Consider the following 27,287-nt stretch of genomic DNA (forward strand, 5'->3'; position numbering starts at 1 on the left):
TGGTTACTCATCGTCCTAAAAATTGTTTTCTTTAAAACTGGGGAAGGAATTCTTCCCATTGTGAGTGAAAAATCTCAACAAACTAGTATTTGCTCCTAGTATACTGTACATCAAAAAGGGCTAAAGCTGGATTATGTTTTGAAATTTTTTCCATGTCATATTTCTTTCATAGACTTTTCAGTTATTTCAGGGTATCCATAGATGTAGTCTAAGTAGTTACTTGTCACATTTCAGTTAAATTTTATTTTGCATTGTTTGTAGCTATTTCATCTACAACTTTCCACCCTCCAAGGGGATCATCTTGAAATGACTTGCTTAGTCACAATTGATGACCATTCCTGGAAAACTTCATAGTCTACACACCTTAAACTCTGTGTTTTAAGGGTCATCAATCCACCAAGATCAGACCTAGCACTGAAGGCAAGGTCTGATATAGAAGTTTTGTCTCACTCGAACTCATCAGGTCCTCAAGTTCTACAAATGGGGAGGCACAAATATATTTTTGGCTGTGTCATATCAAAACAGCAGGATACACAAGCTCGATAGTAAGCCTATGTACTGAGGAGGTTCAAGGTAGCCTCCCCATAAGGGTCATGAACAATTTAGAGGAAAAATTTTTTTTTTATTTATCAAATTGTAAACAAGCACTATAAAATATATAAACTAATAAAACACTATAATGCAATTTCTTCTTCAGTTAATAATAAAATATCAACAGTACATTGTACTATCCATTTGTATGAACAAAAGTATACCCAAACATATCCACTTTTATTTTTAGTAGTGCTATCAGATCTTTATATTTGCAGGCAAAGGGGGCAGAGAACTTGCAAATTCTTTGTAACTGTCACTATCAGGCCAGAGCCTTGCCCCAAAACGCTCTGCCACTCGCTTCGATTCAGCGATGTTCACCTGCAAGAAAAACGAACAATGAGCCCTTTTCCACATGAACTGTAAACTTAAAGTAACTCTAATTTATGAGTTACTGATATGAAAACACAGTTTAACTGGATAACTGAATCACACCCCAAGGATTAGCTCGTGAATGAAGCAAACACTGGAGAGAAGCACTGCTGCCACATGACTGGTTGGAAAGACCAAAGGAATAGTATATGAAAAGTGAAATGCCGATAGCAATGGAGCAGCAGAATAATAGGACTTAACTAGGCTGAGATATGATAAGAGGTGGACTGGTGAAGAAAGGGAGGAATAAGGATAAAAAGTGATTGTTTTGAAAATGAAGTGAGAAAATTCCAAGAGAAGTATGCAAATGGTTCAACATACAAATATAACAAATAAACACATTTGGCAGTAACAGAGAAATATGAACAAACAGTCTAAAAACCTACATGATATTTTTTTTTAAAAACCTACATGATATTTTTTAAAAAAACCTACATATTTAAAAAAAAACCTACATGATATTTTTTTAAAAAACCTACATGATATTTTTTTAAAAAGCCTACATGATATTTTTTTTAAAAACCTACATGATATTTTTTTAAAAACCTACATGATATTTTTTTAATATAAAATCCACTGCTTGCAAGTTCTGAGGGGAGGGATGAGCTGCGTTAATTGCAACTAAACTTCTTGTTTAATGATTTTTAAATACTATTTTGTTAGACAGCAGAAAGAGGCATTCTTGTTTGAAAGCCTTAAATTTTTTTTCTTTTATGTCAATCCGTGAATTTTGGACCCAGCATAAATATTAACCATGTCTGCTTCTTACAAAATGACAAACTCAAGTCAGTATGAAAATTGATGTAAAGGAATGACATGGCACCTTTTAAGCCAAATCTGATGAGGAATTAATTTTACTGGGTTCGGTGTATAAAAGCCATTGCTGTGACTATGCATTTCATAAACTATTTAATTCACAACACATAACATCATGTGAGGCTTCACTACATTCCACATAAATCACAAAATGAAAAAGTTAAACTTCATGAGACTCATAATAAGGCCTTACAGCCAAGGGTATTACCACATCCATTGACTCAAGTGAGAAGAATTTCCCAAAAGCAGCTATGCTCAAATCTGATGCGACATGATTTTCTTTTTTATTGTCCAGAATCTCAGACTCAACCTAACGTTACCAAGTGGTGTTAAACGTTTTTTTTTTTCATTTCTATTGTCATACATATCAACAAGTTTGTGAATTCACCGCTATAGTGTACAGGCAGTCCCCGGGTTACGAAGGTCTCGGCTTACGACGTTCCGAGGTTACGACGCTTTTCAATTATATTCATCAGACATTATCTCCAGGGTTACGACACCTACAACGCTCATCTGGCAAATGAAATATGACACCAAAAATGCAAAATAATCAATATTTGAAGGTTTTTTTATGAAAAATGCCATAAGAATGCAGTTTACATAGTTCTGAATGCACCCAAAGCATTCAAAGTAAGGTTTTCTTGGGATTTTTGACGATGTTCCGGCTTACGACGATTTTTGGCTTACGACGTGTCTCAAGAACGGAACCCCTGTCGTAACCTGGGGACTGCCTGTATTCACATCAACCGCGCATCTGAATCTAAGCCAGTCCCTTACGACGCTCCTGATTGGTTGTTGATAAGCCAATCACTGGGCTGGAAACTCATTCTCTCAAGAGAGTTCACATAGGCAGGATGTATGTTCCACCTCTCCTGAGGGACACTTTTGGAAGACTGTTCTCTCGGGAGAGGTGGAACATACATCCTGCCTATGTGAACTCTCGAGATATTGAGAGTTTCCAGCCCAGTGATTGGCTTATCAACAACCAATCAGGAGCGTCGTAAGGGACTGGCTTAGATTCAGATGTGCGGTTGATGTGAATACAGGCAGTCCCCAGGTTACGACAGGGGTTCCGTTCTTGAGACACGTCGTAAGCCGAAAATCGTCGTAAGCCGGAACATCGTCAAAAATATCAATTACAGGGCTGGAAACTCTCAATATCTCGAGAGTTCACATAGGCAGGATGTATGTTCCACCTCTCCTGAGAGAACAGTCATCCAAATGTGTCCCTCAGGAGAGGTGGAACATACATCCTGCCTATGTGAACTCTCTCGAGAGAGACTGAGTTTCCAGCCCAGTGATTGGCTTATCAACAGCCAATCAGGAGCGTAATAATGGACGGGCCTAGACATCAGATGCACAGCTGATGTAAATATACTATAGCACCATTTTCCTTATGGTTGTATAAATATGATCCCTTTTATGAATTGGTATAACTCCTAATCTGTGTGATATGAACATACTTTTTTATTTAACATTGCTTAGCTTGTTCTAACATGCAATGTTACAATCGCTTTGGGGGGGAAGGAGGGGGGTCCACGGAAAGGGACGCTTTCAGCCTTGGACATGGTTAGGTTAAGGGAAGGTTAGACTGTGTTATGATGTATCTTTGTTGATATATCACTGATCTCGAATTGATGAGCAGCTGATCTGTACTACGTATTACCGCTTTCTTAGTGTCCAAAATTGTCCCTCAATTTAATTATCCATATTACTCGATTCTCCAACATCTTGCTTTCTATTCATAAACTAGTCCACGACTAGAATACTTTATTCTCACGGAATTATGACTGTTCTCACTATGACCATTTTTTTTATATCGCTTTACACTACTTTTAACAAACCAGAGTTAGGAATTAATACTAGAATATTTAGTGATTTACAATATCTTCCCTACTGACAATGCTATGAATATTGAATTATTTTCGAAAGACAGTTCCTTCATATTTCTTATACCCTTCCTACACTCATGCTTTCAAAACAGCTACTGCATTAGTAGGTCATCCATCAACTAAATAGTCTTCAAGCCAGTGAATTATGTAAATGAAGTTATACACAACTCGCTAATAAACACAATTCTGCTCTTGAACTGCATTGCATAATTATTGTAGTTTAAAGCTCTTTCCATACAGCAAAAATATTATTATTTACAAGTTAAATAAATAAATGAATGGCTTGGTTAAGGTAAGAATTTCTAGCCACTAAAATAATCTGAAAATACCCTAAATGTTAAAATAAGGTCAAAATACTGATGTAATAGGCAGAGGTATAAAAAAATAGAATCTCTCTTCCTAAAGATAATGAATTATTATTTTATGCGGTACTGTATTTCATGTTACGTATTACTTGTCCTTCATAAATCAAAATGTTGCTATTTTAAATACAATTTTGCCTTATTATGCTTATAATAATTTTATTATTATCGATAACTTCATTTTGAACCCATGGAGAGAGGAATGTTTCGTTAAAAGTTATCATTATGAAATTAGCCATTCAGTGAGTGTTAGAAACACCTGTGAAAGGCTAAATATAAACAGTAACCTTGACTAGGCATTTAGCCGAGAAGAAAACACCTTCATTCAGAAATAAATACAAAAGGTCATGCAATCATACATCCAACTTGCATCCATTTTGAGATAAATTTGGTGGATCACAACAAAACTAGGATATTTAGGACAAAGACAAATAACAGCTAAAACAAGAAAATTACCTCATGCAGCTTTGCACGGTGTACTTCCCGGCATAACGTTTTTGAGTAAAGGAGAGATTTTGGTGGAAGCTTAGTCATGGCACGCACTCGAGGCCACACCTGTTCTTGGAAGGTACTGTCAGGGAACACTTCTGTCACAAGACCCAATTTGCAAGCCTCAGCTGCACTGACCTTAAAAAAAAAAGGGAAAATATTAAGTGAAAAGGTAAAATGGATTTCATTCTGCTGGCTAAATCACAAACAAATTACTATCAACAAATTAAGATTCTTTGTCATAAGGATAAGTAAGTCTTGTTTTGTGGATTAATTCTTGATATACTGTCAGAAATACAATGAGAATTACAAAGATTTAAAAACACAAAAGAAACGGGTCTCATTCATATTCCCTCTTTAAAGAATGTGACTGTTGTTCAATCACAGTCTTCATTCTATAATCTCGATCATTTTCACAGGAATATACAACTGAACTTAAAAAAAAGAAGAAAATTTATCACTTCTAAGAAAAACAGATGGAAAATAATAAATCACAGTAACTTTCACATCATCTACTTCATTCTTCACCTTATCCTTTACCATCACTCCACCTAACCCACTGTCTTTATGGGAATACCCTTTCTCTAATGGCCCTTCACAACATTGGGGGAGAAGAAAATATTATGAATATAGTTCTAGTATCTCTTGTTCAATTAAAACACAAAATGTCACTCAAAACTTTCATTTTATGAAGCATGCAATCTCCTAGATCCTTGCTATTTCATAGTAAAATGAAAATATGACCAAAAACGTGTCCTTGTCATTTCTCTGGAGATGATGGATGACACCAAAGATTAAAATTGAATGTAAATCCCAACATTATCAGCTGTGTTTCTTTTTAAGGTTCGATACATAATTCTAAATCTAGTGTTCTAACCAGCATAGTGAAAGCCTTACCTTTTTGTCAAAAAGTAATAATTCTATTGCTTTGGTGTGCCCCATGACCATTGGAAAGGTGTACGTCGAACACCCTTCAGCCGTTATGCCTAGAGATGAGAATGGTGTGAAGAAGAGCGCCTGTTTTACAATAAGAAAAATAAGGTGCGAACATTAATATAGGGTAAATGAAAGGAATACTGTACCAAATTTTTTTTTTTTTTTTTTTTTTTTTTTTTCAAATTCACTCCAATAAGTTTTATCAAACCTAGAAGAGTCGTGTTAATGAGGCTGCCAATGCTGTAAAAGTGTGTGGGTAAGTCACCCTTATTAGATGGTAAAAGGTATATAGTAAGTAGTATACATTGGACCACATATTCTTGTTCTCGATATTTGCGGACTCACATACGTATTTGCAGATTTCTCTGTGGAACATATCTACCCATTATACGTGGGAAATTGGCATATTCTTGGTATTTTTCTATGAGAAATATCGACGAATTACTGCATTTCATATCAATTTCATGATTAAATGCACTTTTTGTGATAAAACTATTAAAAAAACCAGGTATAAGCGTTTTTAGTGGGTTTTTCTTGAGTTTGAACTAAAAAAAAAATAGGCAGTTTTAAGATTCTAGCTATTAGCGGGGGTTTGGGAACGTATCCCCTACGAATATTGGGGGGTCCACTGTATAATCCTCCCATAAAAATAAAATGCCTATAAAGCAAAATGTCTTTCTGATATAGCATGTATTATAAACAGTTTTGTACCCTTGTCACATGCATATTGTTGTTATCATTACTGTATCACTATCGATTCAAATCTGTTTATACAGGCAGTCCCCGGGTTACGAGGGGTTCGGCTTACGAAGTTCCGAGGTTAAAGCGCTTTTCAATTATATTCATCAGAAATTATTTCCACAACACATCATCTGGCAGAAGAAATATTGACACCAAAAAATGCAAAATAATCAATATTTGCAAGGTTTTTTTTATGAAAAAAATGCAATAAGAATGCGGTTTACATAGTTTTCAATGCACCCAAATCATTAAAAGTAAGGTTTTCTTAGGATTTTTGACGATGTTCCGGCTTACAACGATTTTCAGCTCGCGACGCGTCTCAAGAATGGAACCCCCATCGTAACCCGGGGACTGCCTGTATTATAAACAGTTTGTAGCCCTTGTCACATGTGTAGTGTTGTCATCATTACTGTATCACTATAGATTCAAATCTGTTTATCATCACAGAGATAAGGAGACTATTAACATGGTAGGAAGGCTCCCAAGGAACATAGGGCCAGTCCTGCACGAATTATGAACTTAACAATATTTAATCTTGTGCACTTGACAATAAGAAGCAATAATCCCTCAATAAGTAAGATGTCTTACTCTTTCTGTGGCAAAAACAGCATCATACATTGGAAGGAGTGTAGTCCCAGCTCCTACAGCTGCTCCATTCACAACAGCAACCAGCGGTTTTGGAAAGTCGATGAAAGCATTAAAATACCTGGAAGAGAGGTCCAAAGGAGACTTAAGATGTCAGGTGCATTCAAAAATTCAAGTGCATGAAACTGATCAACTAACTCAAACCCAAACTATAAAAATTGAATAAAAGGAAGTTATACATCTTGAACTAGGCTTTGACTTGTCACTTACACAAAATTTCATTGAGATAATACAAGAGCATAAACTGAATCAGTTTTAGTTAAAACTTTTCATGAAATGCCTGCTTTGTTCTTTCCCTGAATGCTTATAACAAATAAGATTCATCCAACCTACCATGGTCTAGGCTGTAAGTTTGTAATTGTATTACAGGAATTATCTATGTTAACAAAGCACTTCACATAATAGTCACTGAAAGCTGCATGATAAATGGCAAAAGGGAAAACTATTTATATCACATCAATACTAAGGTGAGGACTCTTGAAGATTAAATTAACCTGAACAGTATTCGTAACAGGTTTGGTAGCTTTACCTGATAGCTGGATCTGTACCCCTTGCTTTCTTTGTGTTGTTATCAGGATCTGTACCCTTTGCTTTCTTGTATCTTATCTTTTGCAAGCTTTAAAAATTGTTGGTTTTAACCTCTGCATCCTTCCTTGTACAGTGATGCTCAAATCTCATGCGACATGACTCCATAGGATTTCGTTCAAAATTCACAAACTGGCAACCTAGTATGCTCCCTATTTATCTATTATTTCAATGCGGAAACGCGATTATTGCATACAATATGAAGTCTGTCATATATGTCAAAACTGTAAGAAAATGTCACGTGTAGCAAATTTTTGAAAAAAACTCTTTCGTAACATTTTCAAAACTTTCGTTCGCACATCGCTGAAGCATTTGACCAAAATGAAGTCGTCATCAAGCATCAGTTCAAATGTTAAATAAAAAAAAACGAAAAAAAAAAAAATCATAACAGTAATAATTCTTCCAAAGCCAACATAAAATTTGAAATAGTCCTATTTGATTGCTTTTACACCTCAACGCTGAAAAAAATGTAAATATGTATATACAAAAGTAGAATGCGCCCACCGATATCAACGTGTGAGGGAGCGTGTGTGACGTATCATTAGTGTCGGTGAAACAACAACCACCCGGTGTAACATAAGTAGGTCTACACTAAGTAGTGACAATGAAATTATCTTGAAAACACTTACTTTATGTGTTAGAGGAATATTTGGATTTTCATACATAATTAATTGTTATAATTCTTAAATATTTAAGAAATTATGGCATACTACCTAATATTCGTCTATGCAATTATTCTCTTTTCAAAGCCAAGATAATGTTCCTAGGCCTAGGTGTTAGATTTTTTTACTTTGCATTTAACAGTCACATCTCTCTATAACAATTTCTGGCCAGAAAAGCAAATGAGGTTTATCTACACATTCTTGTTCTTCAAGTTACTTTATGAAAGAATAAATTATACACCAAAAGCGAGGAGAAGGACTTTTAAGAAAATAATATTTTAAACCAGTTGAAAAACAAGTGTTCCATACGCCTTGATATTAATACTTATGATATTCCGATTAATAGTCATCTACTCCATATAATCAAAATCATCATCTTTTATTCCTTAAAGAACAGGAAATCTCTACAAATAAAATCATTAGTAACATTACATCTCATAAGGCTTAGATTATTCTTTTAGGCCTATAAATCATTTTGCAACATATACTAGGCAGCTTAAACGCAGCCTAAAACTTCAACATTCAAAGAAAACTGGTTGTAATTCATATTCCTATTGTATTCGTCAAAAAACCGATAATCTCTACAAATAAATTCATTAATAACAGATTATATCTCAGAAGGCTTAGATTATTTTTTTAGGCCTATAAAACATTTTGCAACATACAGGCAGCTTAAACACAGCCGAAAGCTTCAACATTCAAAGAAAAACTTGTTTTAATTCATATTCCTACGTGAAAAATGTTGTTATAACTGTTGACCTTTAAATTAATTAGCTCTACTGTCATAATCCAGCAGACGTAGTTATGTTGACCCAGTCCGAGGAGCATGTAAAAGTGTGCCTTCATTTATGGCACAGCTGAACCTTATCACACCGCAACTTTGAACTTAGCAGCGTAAAAAAAGAAAATCAGTTCAAATCACACAGATTACGAAATATACCAATGCACAAAAGGGATCATATTTATATAACCATAAGGAAAATAGGGCTAGCAGTGAATTCACAAACTTTTCGAATGTATGACATTAGAAAAAAAAGTATAACACTACTTGGCAACATCACGTTGAGTCTGAGAAGTGGACGATACAAAAAGAATCATGTCGCATGAGATTTGAGCACCACTGTACCTGAGCATTTTTGTGCTATCTAAATTCACTTATTACTTTTTTTGTCATCTCAACCTATCAATATGGATTGTTGTCATGTTAATTATGAACAACACAAACTTTGTAAAAGAGGCTTTATTGCCTAGTGTGTACCTCAAACAAAACATTGTAGGCTGTAATAGAGTCTTTTCTGCATCATTTCTTCAGTTCCCAGAAACATAATCATGTTTTTCTTTCATTTTCACTCCTCCCAGTCTCTAATTTTTTGCCTTTTATTGGTCCTGTTTAAATTTTTGCTTTGCATTTCAAAACGAATTCTCTCAGACAAAAGTGACAAGTCAGAACCATGCCTTCAGTGATCTAGTTTAACTGCTCAATAATAATAATAACAATCAGAAGAAAAGGACAGATTTAATACCTAATTAGCAAATCAGCAATTTCTGTAACAGACATCTGACGAAAGTTCTTCAGGTCATTTCCAGCTGTGTAGACGTTGCCGGCCCCAGTGGTTGCTGTGATGAGCGTATTGGGATCATCTGCAGCTTCTTTCAGTGCCACAACAACTTCTTCAAACATCTGGAAATGACAATTAGTTTATATACACACAGTACACTCTTCATTTCAATTAAAATTACAGACACCTGGAACTTTAAAATACAATAGACTTCAGTAGCTAATGACTCATTCACTTTGTTGGAAGAGACCTGTAATAGTAAAACATGATATTGTTAGTATACAATAAAGTTTTGTACATACTTACCCGGCAGATATATACTTAGCTATAGTCTCTGACGTCCCGACAGAATTCAAAACTCGCGGCACACGCGACAGGTAGGTCAGGTGACCAGCCCACTCCCGCCGCTGGGTGGCGGGAATAGGAAACCATTCCCGTTTTCTAACCATAATTCTCTTCCACCTGTCTCCTGAGGGGAGGCTGGGCGGGCCTTAATCGTAGATAGCCTGCCGGGTAAGTATGTATAAAAACTTTATTGTATACTAACATATCATTTTTGTACATGCAACTTCCCCGGCAGATATATACTTAGCTGATTGACACCCTTGGTGGAGGGCAAGAGACAGTTACATACTAATTATTTTTGAATATAAAAACAGGGAAACAACATACGTTGTAGGTATATTAACAAAAAACAACCTTGGTTCCTACCTGATATGGAAGAAGACTTCATTGATACTGTCTATGAGTCTGCTTGCCATTAGAGTTCCAGAGAGGATGAGACCTGCGACTGATAACCCTTTCGGATCATACCAATGGGGGCTTACCCGCTTACATGGCAGAGCCTTTTCTTGAATCGTACCAATGGGGGCTGACCCACTTACATGGCAGAACCTTGACCTGTATCATACCAACGGGGGCTAACCCTCTTACATGATAGAGCTTTAGGTATTTAAGACAATACAAGGAGCATAACGACCAATCCCGATCACCTGACCACACTAACATGTTAGCACTACGATTTGAAAGGGGTCAAATCCTGCACCCTATTTCAATCGACCAATAAAATGCACCAAACACCATTAAAAACCCTAACCTAATAAAACTAAAAAGGATTGGGTTCAGCTCCCTGTCCCAGCAACGAATCCGCAGATACGTACGCTCCTAGAGTAAAGCACTTGTCGTACGTCAACTTGAATGCTCTCAAGTAATGAGATGCAAAGACCGAATTGCATCTCCAAAAGGTTGACTACCACTAGAGTCTGTATCGACAAGTTCTTGTGGAATGCCAAAGAGGTAGCGACTGCTCTTACCTCGTGAGCTTTAACTCTAAGGAGGTCCAGTTGTTCTTCTTTACACTCTAAATGGGCTTCCTTGATTACGTCTCTGATGAAGAACGCCTGAGCATTTTTAGAGATCTGCCTTCTGGGATCTCTAACTGAGCACCATAAACTTTCCTTACTCCCCTTTAGTTCGTTCTTCCTTTCTAAGTAGAACTTAAGGCTTCTCACTGGGCAATGAGCCCTTCTCGCTCTGTACCTACAAGCGACGAAAGTCCTTTTACTTCGAATGTTCGAGGCCAAAGGTTTCGAAGGTTCTCATTCTTCGCCAAAAACATCGGTTTGAAGGAACAGAAACGCAGAGTCGTTCCTGAAGCCACATTATGTTCTAAGGCTTGTAGTTCGCTTACTCTTTTCGCTGAAGCTAGCGCGACCAAGAATAAAGACTTCCTTGTCAGATCTCTGAACATAGCCTTACAGGGAGGTTCGAATTTTGAGGTCATTAAGTATTTTAGGACCACATCTAAGTTCCAACTAGGTGCTCTAATCCTCTGTTCTTTGACGTCTCGAAGGATCTTATCAGGTCATGCAAATCTTTGTCTTCCCCAATATTAAGGCCTCTATGCCTGAAGACTGAAGATAGCATACTTTATAGCCCTTAATTGTAGAGACTACTAAATTACATTTCTCCTTCAAATAAAGGAGGAAAATCAGCTATATCTGTCACAGAGGCACTGGAAGAGGATATCTTTCGAGCTCTACACCATCTGCGAAACACATCCCACTTCGACTGGTAGACTCGAATAGTAGATGGTCTTTCTAGCTCTTGCGATCGCTTTCGCAACTTCTCGAGAAAAGCCTCTCGTTCTGACAAGTCCTTCGATAGTCTGAAGGCAGTCAGAGCGAGAGCGGGCAGGTTTTTGTGATACCTGTCGAAGTGGGGTTGTCTGAGAAGATCGCTCCTGTTTTGAGATCTCGGAAAGTCTACCATCCATCCCAGTACCTCTGTGTACCAGTTTTGCGCTGGCCAGAACGGGGCTATGAGGGTCAGTTTGGCTCCCTCTGCTGCTGCAAACTTCCTTACCACTTCGATAATATTTTGAACGGAGGAAAAGCATACCCGTCTATTCCCGGACCAATCGAGGAGAAGGGCGTCCACCGAAATCGCCCTTGGGTCGGGCGATCGGGGAGCAGTAACTTTCAGCCTGTTGTTCCAATGGGTGGCAAAAAGATCTATATTTGATCTCCCCCAGAGGTTCCATAGTCTGTTGCATACTTCCTGATGCAACGTCCATTCTGTAGGCAGTACTTGGTCTCTCCCTGCTCAGAAGGTCGGCTCTTACATTTTTGTCTCCTTGAATGAATCTCGTCCGGAGAGTGATTCTTCTCTCTTCTGCCCAAAGCAGTAGTTCTCTTGCTTTCTTGTAAAGGGAGAACGAGTGCGTCTCTCCTTGCTTCTTGATGTAAGCTAGGGCTGTTGTGTTGTCCGAATTGATCTGCAGGATGAACCTGAGATCTGAGCCTCGAAGTGTATGAGGGACAGGTGAATCGCTGCTAATTCTTTCATATTGATGTGCCAGGACACCTGTTCTCCCCTCCAGGTGCCTGACACTTCTCTCGTCCCTAGAGTGGCTCCCCACCCGCATCTGAGGCGTCGGAATACAACACTAGCCGATGGGTTCGGAACGTGAAGGGATACTCCTTCGTTGATCCTGCACGGATTCATCCACCAACGCAGGTCCTCCTTTATTTCCTTCGTGATCTGGAAGGAATCGGACAGATTTTGAGATTTCTGATCCCAACGTTCTCTTAGATAGAACTGTAACGGCCTTAGGTGAAGCCTTCCTAGAGAAAATGACAATTTGTCCAAAATTGCATTTTTCCTAACTATACAAACCTGAGGTCCTTTTACAATAGGAAGGTACTAGCGGCAGCTGGATAGGTCGTAAGCTTTCGAACAAGGGGTTCGGTAGTTAACTGCTTGTCCGACAGCGCGCGCGCGCGACTGGGAGGTAACAATCACTTTTGCTTTTGGCCCAAGCAAAACTGCAGAGTGAGGGGTGGCATGAGGTGGGGCTATGTGTAAAAGGACTCAGGTTTTTGTATAGTTAGGAAAAATGCAATTTTGGACAAATTGTCATTTGTTCCGACACGGCATACAAACCTTCGGTCCTTTTACAATAGGAAGACTCACTTCTGGTGGGTGGAATCTGAGTCTTTTGTGAACAGACTGGTGTTCGCCCAACCTTGGAAGCCTCCCTGGTCGTAAGAGCGAGGGAGGGATCCAAGCCTCTGTCCGATTGATTGGGGTGTGCACCGCAGGATCAATGGTCAGACCTCTGGACCGAGTACTAAGAGAGAGACATGCGTATCTCTTCGTCACGTACCAGCAATGTAAGAACTTGTTCCTGTACAGGAGCAAATATAAAGTCATGGGTTTGACTCTTGTAGGCATCCACTTCCCCCCCTTGTAGAAGGAAGTGGTGGATATTCTGCTCCTATCCCTAGTGAAAGGGATAGGATGGGGCTCTGTCATATAGCTCACCTGCATCTCGTCCTCATCCAGCGTAGTGACGACCATGGCCCTCTGCCCACAGGTAGAGGGGAAGGAAAAGATGGGAAGAGAGAGCCAGTCACTCACTCACTCACACATCCATCCACACAGTCACAACCAGGATCGATGCTGTTCAGCCTGCGAGGGTCTGGGTTAGCTACACAACTTGTTGAGCAGCCACCACGGGTCCCAAGGAAAATGTATCCAAGGACCTGTGGGCAATATCCCGAAGGTAGAAGGACGTAAAGGTAGTCTGGTTAGACCAGACCCCTGCCTTCAGGACCTGCGCCACGGAGAAGTTCTTACGGAACGCCAACGACGGGGCAATACTTCTGACTTCGTGAGCTCTCGGACGGGCGTACGGATGTCGTCACTACCATCAGCCTCATACGCCCTCCTGATGACCTCACGCAGCCAGAAAGAAAGAGTGTTCTTGGATACTTCTTTCGTGGTGACCCCGGTGCTAACGAAGAGGCGTCGACACTCCAGGCCTGAGGTGTCGAGTTCTCTTCAGATAGCGCCGTAGCGCCCTCACAGGACAAAGCAGCATCTCATCCGCATCATTATCGGTGAAGTCCATTAGGGAGGGAATCGTGAATGACTCGAACCTGTCGTCAGGGATCGACGGGTTCTGAGTCTTTGCAACGAAGTTCGGGACGAAATCGAGCGTCACGGATCCCCATCCCCTGGAGTGTCGTACATCATAGGAAAGACCATGAAGTTCCCCTACTCTCTTCGCCGATGCCAGGGCCAGCAAGAAGAGGGTCTTGAGGGTCAGATCCCTGTCCGACGACTCTCGGAGTGGCTCGAACGGCGTTCGAGTCAGACTCCTAAGGACGAGAGTCACATTCCCACGCAGGGGGCTGAGTTTCCCTGGGTGGGCAAGACCTTTCGAAGCTCCTCATAAGCAAGGAGATCTCGAACGAGGTCGAGATGTCCAATCCCCTCAGTTTTCAGGACGACGCCAAGGCGGCTCTGTATCCTTTGACTGTGGGTACCTGAGAGGAGCTTCTCTCGGCGAAGAAAAACGAGGAAATCGCTACCTGCTGAAGAGTGGCTCTGAGGGAGATAGACCACACCCCGTCTACGACACCAACCACAGAAGACGGCCCACTTCCCCTGGTACACAGCTGCAGAGGACTGACGGACGTTTCCAGCCATCTCTGTTGCTGCGCTACGAGAAAAGCCTCTCGTTCGCAAGAGATGGTGGATAACAGCCAGCCGTGAAGACGTAGAGACTGGACTGCTCGGTGGTACCGCTCGACGTGTGGCTGGGCGAGAAGGTTGTGCCAAGGGGGAATCTCTCTCGTTTTGGTTCTCCGCGAGAAGAGCCAGCAGGTCCGGATACCAAAGGCCTGTGGCCATTTGGGAGCCACCAGGATCATCCTGAGATTCGGGGTGACCAGTGCTCGACTGATCACCTTGCGAATCAGGCTGAACGGGGAAAGGCATAGGCGAAGAGGTTGTCCCACGGGTGTTGAAGAGCGTCCTCTGCAGCTGCCCATGGGTCCGGCACGGCCGAGAAGAACACCTGGAGCTTCCTGTTGTGCCGGGTGGCGAACAGATTCCACGACTGGTCGCCCCCACAGGTCGAAGAGCCTTTCCGCCACGTCCTGGTGTAGAGACCATTCGGTCCCTATCACCTGATCCCGACGGCTGAGCGTGTCTGCTACTACATTCCTCTTCCCTGGAATGTAGCGTGCCGACAGCTCTATTGAGTGTGCCTCGGCCCACTCGTGCACCTGCCGAGTCAACTGGTACAACGGGAGAGACACTAGTCCCCCCTGTTTGTTGACGTAGGCCACCACCGTGGTGTTGTCGCACATCAACACCACTGAGTGTCCATCAAGCGGTCCTGGAACTCCTTGGAGAGCGAGGAACGCTGCCTTGAGTTCCAGTACATTGATGTGAAGGTGGCTTGTCGTTCTCGTCCCACACTCCTGAAGTCAGCAACTCCTCCAGGTGTGCGCCCCATCCCTCGGTCGATGCGTCTGAGAACAGCTGCATGTCCGAGGGGGGAGTGCGCAGGGGCACTCCTCTTAAGAGGTGCCTGTCGTCCAGCCACCGGGCTAGGTCCTGCCTCACCTCCTGTGTCAGTGACACTGGAAAGCTTGGGGGATCCGTCGCCTGCGACCAACTCTCCTTTAGTCTCCACTGAAGAGACCGCAGGTGAAGACGCCCGTGAGGGACTAACTTCTCGAGCGACGACAGGTGTCCGATCACGACTTGCCATCGCTGAGCTACCTGTTCCTGCCGAGACAGGAACTGGTTGGCTGCCTCCCTGAATCTGCTGATCCGCGAGTCTGCGGGGAAGACTCGCCTGCTACCGTGTCGATCAGCATACCCAGGTACTTCATCCTCTGCTTGGGCTCGAGATCGGACTTCTCGAAGTTCACCACCGATCCCCAGATCGCGACAGAACTCGAGCAGTCGATCCCTGTCCTGTAGCAACTGCGAGCGGGAGCTAGCCAGGACTAACCAATCGTCGAGATACCTCATCAGACGTATCCCGTGCGAATGGGCCCAAGCAGACACCAGAGTGAACACTCGCGTGAACACCTGTGGGGCGGTTGAGAGACCGAAGCACAGTGCCCTGAACTGGTACACCGTGCCCGTCGAGGATGAAGCGGAGGTACTTTCTGGAGGACTGATGAATGGGTATTTGGAAATACGCATCTTCAAGTCCACTGAAAGCATGAAATCGTTCTCTGATGGAGTCGAGCACTGAGCGTGCCGTCTCCATCGTGAACCGGGTCTGGCGAACAAACCGGTTCAGGGGAGAGAGATCTATCACCGGGCGCCGAGCCTCCCGTAGACTTTTCCACCAGGAAGAGTCGACTGTAAAAGCCCGGTGACTGATCCGTGACGATCTCTACAGCTCCCTTGCTCAGCATCGGTCTTTATCTCCTGTCTCAGTGTTGTACGTCCTTCGATGACCCTGGAACGTACGACTGCTGTTGGACCGGGTTGGAGGTGAGGGGTGGCCGAGATTCGAAGGGTAATAGATATCCCTCCCGAAGGACATCTACAATCCAGGTCTCGGCGCCGTAGCGCTGCCAAGTTGCCCAATGGCTGGCCAGGCACCCCCCACTTCCGGCAGCAGGTGAGGGGGAACGCCGTCCCTAGCGTTTCCCCCCTTCTTCTTCGACTTCTTCCCAGAGCCTCCACGGGATGAGGAGGGCTGGGAGGAGGGCTGGTTACGGCTCCCCTTGCCAGAAGTTGAAGAAGACAGAGTCATCAGGGGCTTCGACGCCGCAACCGTCTTAGCCGCCGAGGAAGCGCTAGCCGAGCTCTTAGACTTGGCCGCAGTCCGAGGCTGCCCAGAAAGCCTTCGAGACTGCCTGGTGAACCAGACGGTCACTGTCGTCAGTGCGCCGTCTGTCCACCGCAGCGTCCACCATCTCTCCTGGGAAGAGAGACGTGGAACTCCGTAGAGGTCCGTTTCGAAGTCCCAACGCCGCTTCACGCCCGGCCCGCCCTGGAAACCCGAGTAAGGACAGCGTCCTTCGTCGGAGAACCAGGTTGGCCCACAGGTTCACCGTCTGGTGGGCAAGGAAGGAGATGGCTCTTCCCCCAGACTGGCAAAGTCTCCTGAAGGCCGAGTCATCTTCGGGAGAAATTCCCCCGGAGTTGGCTGCGACCTTAGATACTGTGAGGGACCACAGATCTAGCCAGGAGACGGCCTGGAAAGCTGCCATGGCGGTAGATTCCAGGCCGAGTGCCTCTTGCTGCGAGAACCACAGGTTCTCGGACAGGAGCTGTTGCAGAGACACACCCGGAGTCAGCCTGGCTAACTCCGGGTTCACCTGTTTGGGCGGCATCGGGTCTTCAGATGGCACGTAAAACCGCCGCTGTCGTAGCAGAGGAGGTGGAAGCAGCTTGCTCGACCTGCCAGACTTGAGCGAACCGTCTTGTCCGGAGACAAGCGATTCAACCTGGTCCAGCACTGAGTCCGCAAGCTCCGAACGCGGCAACCCCACCGTCGGTCTGGGTTCCCTCTTCGGGCCCCAGAACGACTCGAGCCGGGACGTGGGCTCGGATGGTGGGAGCGGCGATCCTTCCCCGAGGTCGTTGTGCTGACGAATCAGCGCAATAACCTCGGCAAAGTTCCTCTGGATCTCAGGAGTGACTGCATCCTGCGGAGATGGACCGTCCAGTCCCTCAAACAGGAGCACCTCCCGAGACCCTCCTCCCTCAAGGAGAGGAGCAGCGACAGCCCCCTCTCGGTCTCCTCCAACCACCTGTGCGTACGACCTGGCTGGTCCGAGAACCGAGCCTGGTGCGTACGACGCGGTGGCGGTGGGATCCTGAGGGGCGCACACCCCTCACGATCACTCCTCAATACCTCGCCCCTCCCGGTGTAACCCGAGGAGGTTGAAGGTATGGGAGAGGAAGACCTGACGCTCTCTCCTCGCTCGCTGGTAGAACCAGCGGGCTTGGAGGACTGCAGGCGATCGCCAACCCGCGGTGGCGATCGAGCTGCAGACTAGTCGAGCCGTCTCGCTGTGGAGAACGGCTGGACCGAGAACAGCGGCCCCGGGTCTCGTGTGTCAGAGGAGCTGGTGCTGGTTGCCGTACCCGATCGCTCTCTGTGAGAGCGACGGCAGGCGACCGGCGAGCTCCACTGTCACGGTGAGGAGATCGGTGCGTATCCTCACGGTGCGTCAGTTCGCTGGCACCAGCCGGCTGGTGCCGGCGAACGGGGGGACCTCTTCCCAGCCTCAGCCCGTGGCCGGTCGTGGACCGTCACGTACCGCCGGGTAGCCAGTGCTCGCCACGCGAGAGCGAGAGCTGCCTGGTGAGAGTCGCGTGAGCGGCTGTCACAGTCTTCGCTCCGTGCCGTGAACCTGACGCTGAGCGGACTCAGAGGTCTGGTTCCTGGCTGCACGGTCGCTGGTAGGCGACCGTACACTCGGTACCTCTCGCGAACGAGCGGCCGAGACGGATCCTGCTGCTGTGGCCGAACCACTGACAGCAGGTAGGAAGTGCCGGTGTTAGCCGGCACTCCTCTGGTCCCCGTAGTCTTCTTCCTTGCGGAAGAAGAGACGGGTCCTGCCCCCGAAGGAGCAGGGTGACCAGCGGAAGAACCCCCCGTCTCACCAGAGCGAGACGGGCCCTTAGAAGTTCCCGAAGGAGACTTCTTAGGGTGGGGGGGGGGGGGAGGCGACCTTCTTCTTCTTCGGCGGGGGAGCCTTAGAAGAAGAAGGGGAAGAGGCGGCAGACGACGACGACGACGAAGAAGACGATGAAGACGACGACGACACTTCCTCCTCTTCTTCTTCTTCTTCGTCAACCTTATCAGGACCGAACGTCAGATCTGTCATCCAGGACGGAGCCGGGCTGCTGTTGCCGAAGCAACAGGGCCCGGACGCACCTGTCCGAAACAGATCAGCATCTGGAGCAGCGGCGCCAGGAACAGGAAAAACAAACATCAGCAGTGGGCAGGCATAACAGGAACGGCAGACGAGACAGCAGGAGCAGGTACAGGAACGGCAGCAGTGTCACGGCAGGTACGGCAGACTGTGTAGGCGGTCCAGATGGGCGGACCAGCGGCACCAGACATCCTAGGTACCGGTGGGAGGTCCAGGGGCGAGCTCTTCGGACACACGAAGTCCGGTCGCGGCAGCACGGCAAACCCAGGTGGCGGCATCACACTCCCCCGAGTTACGGCGACTGGCCCCTGCCACCGATGTAGTGGGTGTCACAGAGACCGCGTGCTGGGTTGTACACCAGGTGAGGAGGTGAAGCGTAGCCGGTGTTGTAAGGTCGTGGTGGTGGTCGAGACCGTTGCATGGGTGACCGCCCCCCGGCGCCAGCGAGATGGTAGAGCAGCCCCTGGACACTCGGCACGCCCTGCAACCCCACGATGCCCACACCTGTCCGAGGTCATCCTTCACGGCAACCGCACCTGAGGAGGCAAAAGTCGGGTGATTAGGGGGATACCTCTACCCGCTCGCGAACGAACGAATAAGAGGCCTAGAGGACACCGAGTACAACTGGACGTCAGGGCATCTAGCGCCCTCCTCACACCGATAAGTCAGGGGAAGAGAAAAAGGACCTAGACACCCCCCCTCCGAAGGGGGAAGGCGCGAGACATGGAAGTCTGAAGCGGGCGGCGGCAGGAAAGAAGACGAAGTGTCCGTCACCAAAGGAGTCGCGGGAGAGCTTTCCGACGACTCCTTTGCAGGCCTTCGTTCTTCCTGCCCTCATACAAAGTCCACTGCGCCTCCGACCAATCATTACACATCACAGGGCTCGGCTCGGGTGCATTTTCGCGCCCCCGACAACCGAGGGGCACATATATGAGGGTCAATCTCCGGGAACGATCTTGAACTTCCCGCATTTACGCCCTTCGATACCCGGGCAAAGTCTCCGTGGGGTAGCGAGGCGAGGAGATTCCATCATAATCACTAATTGAAGCAGCAATTAATATGAAAAAAGAGAATAATTGTACTTACAATAACTCTTTCACACACAATTACAACCAATACTTAGAAAGCAAAACGACGAGAAGCGGGCAGAGAAGCGTCGAACAACACGTCCATCCACCGCGAGGCCGAAAGCAAAAGTGATTTGTTTACCTCCCAGTCGCGCGCGCGCGCCGTCGGACAAGCAGTTAACTACCGAACCCCTTGTTCGAAAGCTTACGACCTATCCAGCTGCCGCTAGTACCTTCCTATTGTAAAAGGACCGAAGGTTTGTATGCCGTGTCGGAACAATGAAACTGTTCCAACGAGGAAAGGGTCCCCAGAAGACTCATCCATTCCCTCGCAGAACCTTGTTCTTTCTCTAGGAAGGTTGCTACTTTTTTCCAAGCAGCGGTTCTGTCTTTCTGTGATGGAAACACATGAAAACCCCGAGAATCCATCCGAATCCCCAGATAAACAATGTTCTGCTGGGGAATCATCTGGGATTTCTCGAGGTTTACCAACAGTCCCAAGGACTGTGTTAACTCCAGTGTCAGTTTTAAGTCCTCCAGACTCTGACTCGTGACTGTGCTCGTATCAGCCATCATGTCTAGATACAAAGGATATTCGAATCCTTCGAGGTGAAGCCAGTGAGCCACATTTTTCATTAGTCCCGTGAATACTTGGGGGGCTGTTGATAGTCTGAAAGCATAGGGCCCGAAATTGAAATACTCCTTCTTGAGCCATAAATCTGAGGTATTCCTGGAAGACGGGTGATTGGTACATGGAAATAAGCATCCTGCAGGTCCAGGGCGGGATACCATCCAGTCCCCTGGACGCAGGGCTGCTAACACCGAGGCTGTCGTCTCCATTGTGAACTTCCTCTTTGCTACGAACACGTTCAGGGCGCTCATGTCCAGAACTGGCCTCCAACCTCCTAAGCTTTTCGGAACCAAGAACAGGCGATTGTAAAACCCCAGGGAAGAGAGATCTTTTACTTCCTCTATGGCTTCCTTGTAAAGCATCTGCTCCACGAGATGTAGAAGGGCTTGTTTCTTGACAGATTCCTTGTAGTTTGCTGTTAACTCCCTTGGAGTTGTAGTTAAGGGAGGTTTTTCCCTGAAGGGGATTAAATATCCTTTCTTTAGGATGGATAGGGACCAGGCATCGGCACCTTTCTGTGCCCAAGTTTCGTAAAATCTAGAAGCCTGGCACCCACTTTGTCTGGAGGACCACAGTCTCACTGGGTCTGACGAACGGCCTTCGAGAAGACCTTCCTCTCTTCTCGGTCGTTCTACTTCTAAGAGAAGATCTTGGTGCAGACTTCCCCGAAAGGGCTGCCTGGAAGGGGAATTTCTCCTTTTTCGCAACCTGCACAGCAGGTTTTAGCCTCTTCGCTGACTGGGCCAGCAGGTCCTGTGTGGCCTTTTCTGAAATGACATTGTTATGATACAATAAAGTTTCATACATACTTACCTGGCAGATATATACATAGCTATCGACTCCGTCGTCCCCGACAGAAATTCAAATTTCGCGGCACTCGCTACAGGTAGGTCAGGTGATCTACCGCCCTGCTCTGGGTGGCAGGACTAGGAACTATTCCCGTTTTCTAATCAGATTCTCTCTTCCACCTGTCTCCTGCGGGGAGGTTGGGTGGGTCTTCAATTGTATATATCTGCCAGGTAAGTATGTATGAAACTTTATTGTATCATAACAATGTCATTTTCATACATTCAACTTACCTGTCAGATATATACATAGCTGATTGACACCCTTTGGTGGAGGGCAAGAGACAGCTAACTAACTGACTAGGGACAGGTAAACAACATATGTTGTAGGTATAAATAAACCTTAGTTCCTACCTTCTTAGATGGAAGACTTCGTGGCTACTGCCCAGGAGTCTGCTTCATCTCAAGAGCCTTAGCGAGATAGTGATCTGTGGCCAAGAGTTCTTGTGGATCTGTCGATGGGGTCTCTTCCACTTACTCGACAGAACCTAACTGGCGTTTGTCAATGGGAGCACATCCGCTTATATGACAACACGCATCTATTTAAGGAGCACACAACCAATCCCGATCACCCGATCCTAACCCGTGTTAGTTCTAAGATTGCCCAGAGTTATCCCCAAACTCTTAGCAAACAACCACAAACTCGAAATTCATACATACAAAAATAAAAATTTTGTACCCCTCTAATAGTCAGATGTCACTCGATCTTCAAATGAAGCGAAGTGAAGGCCGCTTGTGCGACAACTGACACTACCCATACACCGAAAACACGAGAACACATCCGACAAGAGGAGGGTTACGTACACAATTTAAGGATTGGTGCTTTCTCCTTTACCCAAAACCGTCTGTGCTGACACAAACGGACCTAAAGAAAAACATTTCTCATACGTAACTCGCACGTCTTTTAAATAATGGATGCAAAACACGGAGTTGCATCTCCATAAGTTGATCCAAAATGTTTTTGAGTGACATATTTCTTTGGAACGCCACAGAGGTTTACGATTGCCCCTAACTTCGTGGGCTCTCACTCTTAAAAGATTAAAAAGAATCATCTGAACATTCTTTATGAGCTTCCAAAATGACACTTCTAACAAAGAAGGCTAAGGCGTTCTTGGGACATTGCTCTCTTGGGGTCTTTTACTGAGGCACCAAAGACCTTTTTGCGAACCCCCCACAATGCTTCTTCCTGTCCAGATAAAATTTTAGAGCTCTAACTGGGCAAAGGGATCTTTCTGCCTCTCTGCCCACCAAACTAGAAAGTCCTTTCACTTCGAAACTCCTGGGCCAGGGATTCGAAGGGTTTTCGTTTTTGGCAAGAAAGAGAGAGTGAAATGAACAATTGCGAGATCTCCTTTGAAGCCAACTCTTGATTCAAGGGCGTGCAATTCACTGACCCTTTTTGCCGTTGCAAGAGACATCAGAACAAACACTTTCTAGTGATGTTACGAAAGAAGCAGTGTGTAGGGGTTCGAATTCTTCTGAGGATAGAAATTTAAGAACCACATCTAAGTTCCAGCTTGGAACCTTAGGTTCAAGTGACTTTGATGTTTCGAAGGAACGAATGAGGTCGTGCAAATCCTTATCATTCGTTAGATCTAATCCCTTGTTTCTAAAGACTGCTGACAGCATAACTCCTGTACCCCTTAATAGTCCGGTACCGAGAGATGCGACTTTTCTCTAAGAAACAGAAGGAAATCCGCAATTTCGGTCACAGAGGTACTGGAAGAGGACAGCTTCTTCGACCTGCACCAGTTTCTGAAAACCTTCCCACTTTCGATTGTACCACTCGCCTAGTAGATGATCTGCGGGCTCTAGCAATTGCGCTTGCTGCCTGGCGAGAAAAACCCTCTCGCTCTGACAAGTCTTTCGATAGTCGAAAGGCAGTCAGAGCAAGAGCGTGTAGATTTTGATGGTACCTCTCGAAGTGTTGTTTGAGTAGATCTATTCTGTTTGGAAGAGATCTGGGGAAGTCCACCGTCCACTCCATCACCTCTGTGAACCAAATTTGCGCTGGCCAATACGGAGTCAATCAGAGTCATTTTGGTTCCTTCGGATGCCACGAATTTTTTCTGACTACTTCCCCCAGTATCTTGAACGGGGGAAAAGCGTAAACGTCTATCCCTGACCAGTCCAGGAGAAGGCATCTGGTTGCATAAGCCCGGGATCTTCCACCAGGGCACAAAATGTGTCTATCCTCTTGGAGAGGAATGTGGCGAAAAGATCTATTTGAGGCTTCCCCCAAAGGAGCCAAAGCTCTGACAGACTTCTGAGTGGAGTGTCCATTCTGTGGGAAGGACCTGGAACCTCCTGCTCAATCTGTCCGCTCTCACATTCCTCTCCCCTTGGACAAACTTTGTTAGAAGAACTACCTTCCTTTGGTTCGCCCAAATCAAAAGATCTCTTGCTAGCTCGTACAGAGCGAAAGAGTGCGTCCCTCCTTGTTTCTTGACATAAGCCAGAGCTGTCGTATTGTCTGAGTTTATCTGTACGACTTTGCCTCTGACTATGTGTTCGAAGCTCTTTAGCCGCCAGTGAATTGCTAAAAAGCTCCTTGCAATTTATGTGCCATGACACCTGTTCTGCCGACCAGGTGCCTGACACTTCTTTGGATCCCAATAGTTGCCCCCCAGCCCGACTCCGAGGCGTCTGAGAACAATGTCAGGCTTGGGTTCCGTACTTGCAGGGAGGGACACTCCTTTGTTTTTCTTTTAAGGGAGTCAACCACCACTTTAAATGATGTTTTATTTCCTCCGAGATTGGAACGTGTCCGAGAGCTGTCCTGTCTTCCAACTCCAACTTCTTCTCAGGAAGAACTGAAGCGGACGAAGATGCAATCTTCCTAGGAGAAAGAACTGTTCGAGCGAGGAAAGGGTCCCCAGAAGGCTCAGCCATTCCCTCGCTGAAGTGCGCTCTTTCCCTAAAAAGTTCGATACTGTGGCACAGCCTTTCTTTATTCTCTCTTGAGATGGAAAAACTCGAAAACACGAGAATCCATCTGAATCCCCAGATAAACCACGTTCTGGCTGGGGATCATCTGAGACTTCTCGAGGTTCACGATCAATCCCAATGATTTTGTCATTCCGTGTTGTTGACAGGTCCTCCAAACCCCCCACTGCTTTCGAGACCTGGCTCTGATGAGCCATCGTCCAGGTACAGGGAGACGTTTTATTCCCTTTCAATGTAAATGTCTTGCTACATTTTTCATCACGTCCGTGAAGACTTGAGGAGCCGTGGAAAGGCCGAAACACAGGGCCCTGAACTGATAGGTTCTTCCTTCGAACATAAATCGAAGGTACTTCCTCGACGAATGGTGGATCGGGATGTGGAAATATGCGTCCTGAAGGTCTAGGGACGCCATCCAATCCCCTTGCCGCAGAGCTGCAAGGGACTGAATCAGACGTTTCCACAGCTGACCTTCTGTTGTTCTACGAATTTGTTCAGCGCACTTACGTCCAGTACCGGTCTCCATCCCCCCCGAGGCTTTTGCTACAAGAAACAAGCGATTGTAAAACCCCGGGGAGCTGCAATCCAGCACTAGCTCTATTGCTCTTTTGTCCCACATCTGTTCCACCATCTGACGAAGGAGTATCCATCAGAACAGGGGTCCCTTGTATCTGGCGGACAATCCCTCGTGATGTTGTCAAGGGAGGAATGTCCTTGAATGGGATGCGATAACCCTTCTTGATGATCGACATCGTCCACGGATTCGCTCCTATGTCTTCCCAGGCTTTCGCAAATGAATGTAACCTGGCTCCTCCGGGTGTCTGGAGGACGAATCTCACTTTCCTTTCTTAAAGGGACGGAAGGAAGACCTGCCCCTCTTTTCGGTTGACTTCCTTCTGGCGATAGATCTAGTTGGAAGACCTCCTCGAAAGGCTGCTGCTGAGCTGGACGAGCCACTTTCTTTTCCTCACTGGCCACAGGCCTATTCTTCCTTGAGGATTGTCTAAGGAGACCTGGGTGGCCTTTTTCAGTCAGAGAATGCGCAATATCCTTCACCAACTGCGAGGAAAAAGGCTGTTTCTGAGAGAGGCGCAAACAATAAGGCGGCTCTCTGCGAAGGAGAGACGGCCTTCGTGAGGAAAGCACTGTGAACCGCCCTCTTCTTTAAAAACTCCTGCACCAAAGAGGGAGCATACCTCAGCCGATCCATCCTGAACAGCCTTATCAATGCAGCGGTGAGGATGCTATTTAAGGTTTCTGGGTCCAGTTGTTCCTTTTCCTGAGATTTCTTGGCCAGAACCCCAAGGGACCAATCTAAGAAGTTAAAAAACTTCTAAAGTGTGAAAAAGTCCCTTGAGGAGGTGGTCCGTTTCCGAAAGCCCCCATGTTTACCTTCGCTGCATTCAAGGCGTGTCTTCTCGATGAAATACTAAACTCGAGAAGTCTGACTCAGCTGAAACGGACAGAGACATCCCATATTCTCTCCCGTTTCGTACCAAATGCCTCTCCTCCCTGTAAGTTTAGCGGGAGGCATACAAAGACCGTCCTCCCTAACTCCTTCTTCTTCTTGAACCAGGAGTCAAGAGATTGAAGCGCCCTCCTCATAGATATAGCAGGCTTCATTTTTAGGAAAGAGGAAGACTTGTGCGTTTTCGTGCTCGAGAACAGAGAGCGTGGAGAAGGAGGAGCGGCTGGCGTTAACGAGTCTCCATATTCCTCCAATAGAAGGGACGAAAGAACTTTATAATTAGAAGATCCTTCCTTCATTTCATCCTCCGAGGCATCTTCTGGGTTATAGGCTCGGAAGGAGAAAGGCTCCCTTCTTTCTTCTGACTCTTCCCTTACTCTCTTTCGAATGTCAGGCTCTTCATACGAGGAATGCGCCTGGTGCACAGCAGGAGTATCTCGCTGGTAGGAGTAACGTGTTTGGAATACTCCTGGCGTTTGGCAGGCGCAGAGCGCCTCGAATACTCCTGGCTTTCTAGTAGGCGCATCTTGTTCAGAATACTCCTGGCGCCTGGGAGGAGTATTAAGTTCAGAATACTCCTGGCGCCTGGGAGGAGTATAAGCTTCGGAATACTCCTGGCGCCTGGGAGGAGTATAAAGTTCAGAATACTCCTGGCGCCTGGGAGGAGTATCGAGGTCCGACGACTCCTGGCGCCTGGTAGGAGTACGTCGCTCCAAATACTCCTGATCCTTAGAATGCGTCTGATGTTTAGTAGGAGTATCGATTCCGGTAGGCGCTTTCCGTCTCACAAGCGCTCTACTCCTAACAGGATCTTCCTCTTCAGCTAACTCTTGATGCTTGGTTGAAGGTCTTGCATGTTGTACTGCATACTGTGGCTCTTTGCGCCTACTCGCGGAGCCTGGCTCCTGGTTGGCGCCATACTCTTGACAGGAGTAACTTCCTTTCTTACTTCTCTCCTGTCTACCGCATTGCTCCCCCCAGAGATGGCCGCTTGTGCGACAACTCCCCTGAAGGGTGCGTCGCGCCCGACAGGAGATTGATATTTGGATCTTTTAATAGGAAGCCTATCATCCTTCTTACGAGTAGGCTCCTTATATAGAGTTCCTAACTAACGAGGCTAATTGCTCTTGCATATTCATACAATATTTTCCTGGTTGAGGAATCTTTCGAATCAGGCGAGGGAGATCTGGAAGGCGCTCTAGGATCCCTTCCAGACCCAGAGTCTGAATGTATTCTCGCCTTCTTGTATTACCGAAGGCGCTCCTTCTTCAGAGAAGCGCTCGGGACTAGAATTGAGTCATGCTCTTTCATAACTCCTCTTCAAAGGACGGGAAAGTTTCGACAATCCTTCCATCCTCTTCCTCGGAGAAGGCGAACTAGGCGACGAAAAGCACTCTCGAAGGACGCTTTTCCTATAGCGGTCCTTGGCAGTATGTGATACGATCGATTCTGCCGAAGGGACGCTGATCGTTGGGGA

The 27,287-nt window shown here is 45.7% G+C and overlaps 1 protein-coding gene across 1 annotated transcript in view; it reads right to left on the reverse strand.

Annotated features, from left to right (window-relative positions):
• Positions 1-609: 609 nt before the first annotated feature.
• LOC135209143 (enoyl-CoA delta isomerase 2-like) overlaps positions 610-27,287 on the reverse strand; it is an 82,697-nt gene continuing 56,019 nt past the window's right edge. The window contains exons 3-7 of the mRNA XM_064241800.1: positions 9,615-9,772; positions 6,788-6,905; positions 5,420-5,539; positions 4,490-4,660; positions 610-912 (exon numbers count right to left, since the gene is read on the reverse strand). Of these exons, the coding sequence (XP_064097870.1) occupies positions 790-912; positions 4,490-4,660; positions 5,420-5,539; positions 6,788-6,905; positions 9,615-9,772 (690 nt within the window). The 3' untranslated portion in view covers positions 610-789. The remainder of the gene's footprint in view (positions 913-4,489; positions 4,661-5,419; positions 5,540-6,787; positions 6,906-9,614; positions 9,773-27,287) is intronic.

The sequence above is a fragment of the Macrobrachium nipponense genome, chromosome 37, assembly GCF_015104395.2.
Source record: "Macrobrachium nipponense isolate FS-2020 chromosome 37, ASM1510439v2, whole genome shotgun sequence".
Classification (NCBI taxonomy): domain Eukaryota; kingdom Metazoa; phylum Arthropoda; class Malacostraca; order Decapoda; family Palaemonidae; genus Macrobrachium; species Macrobrachium nipponense.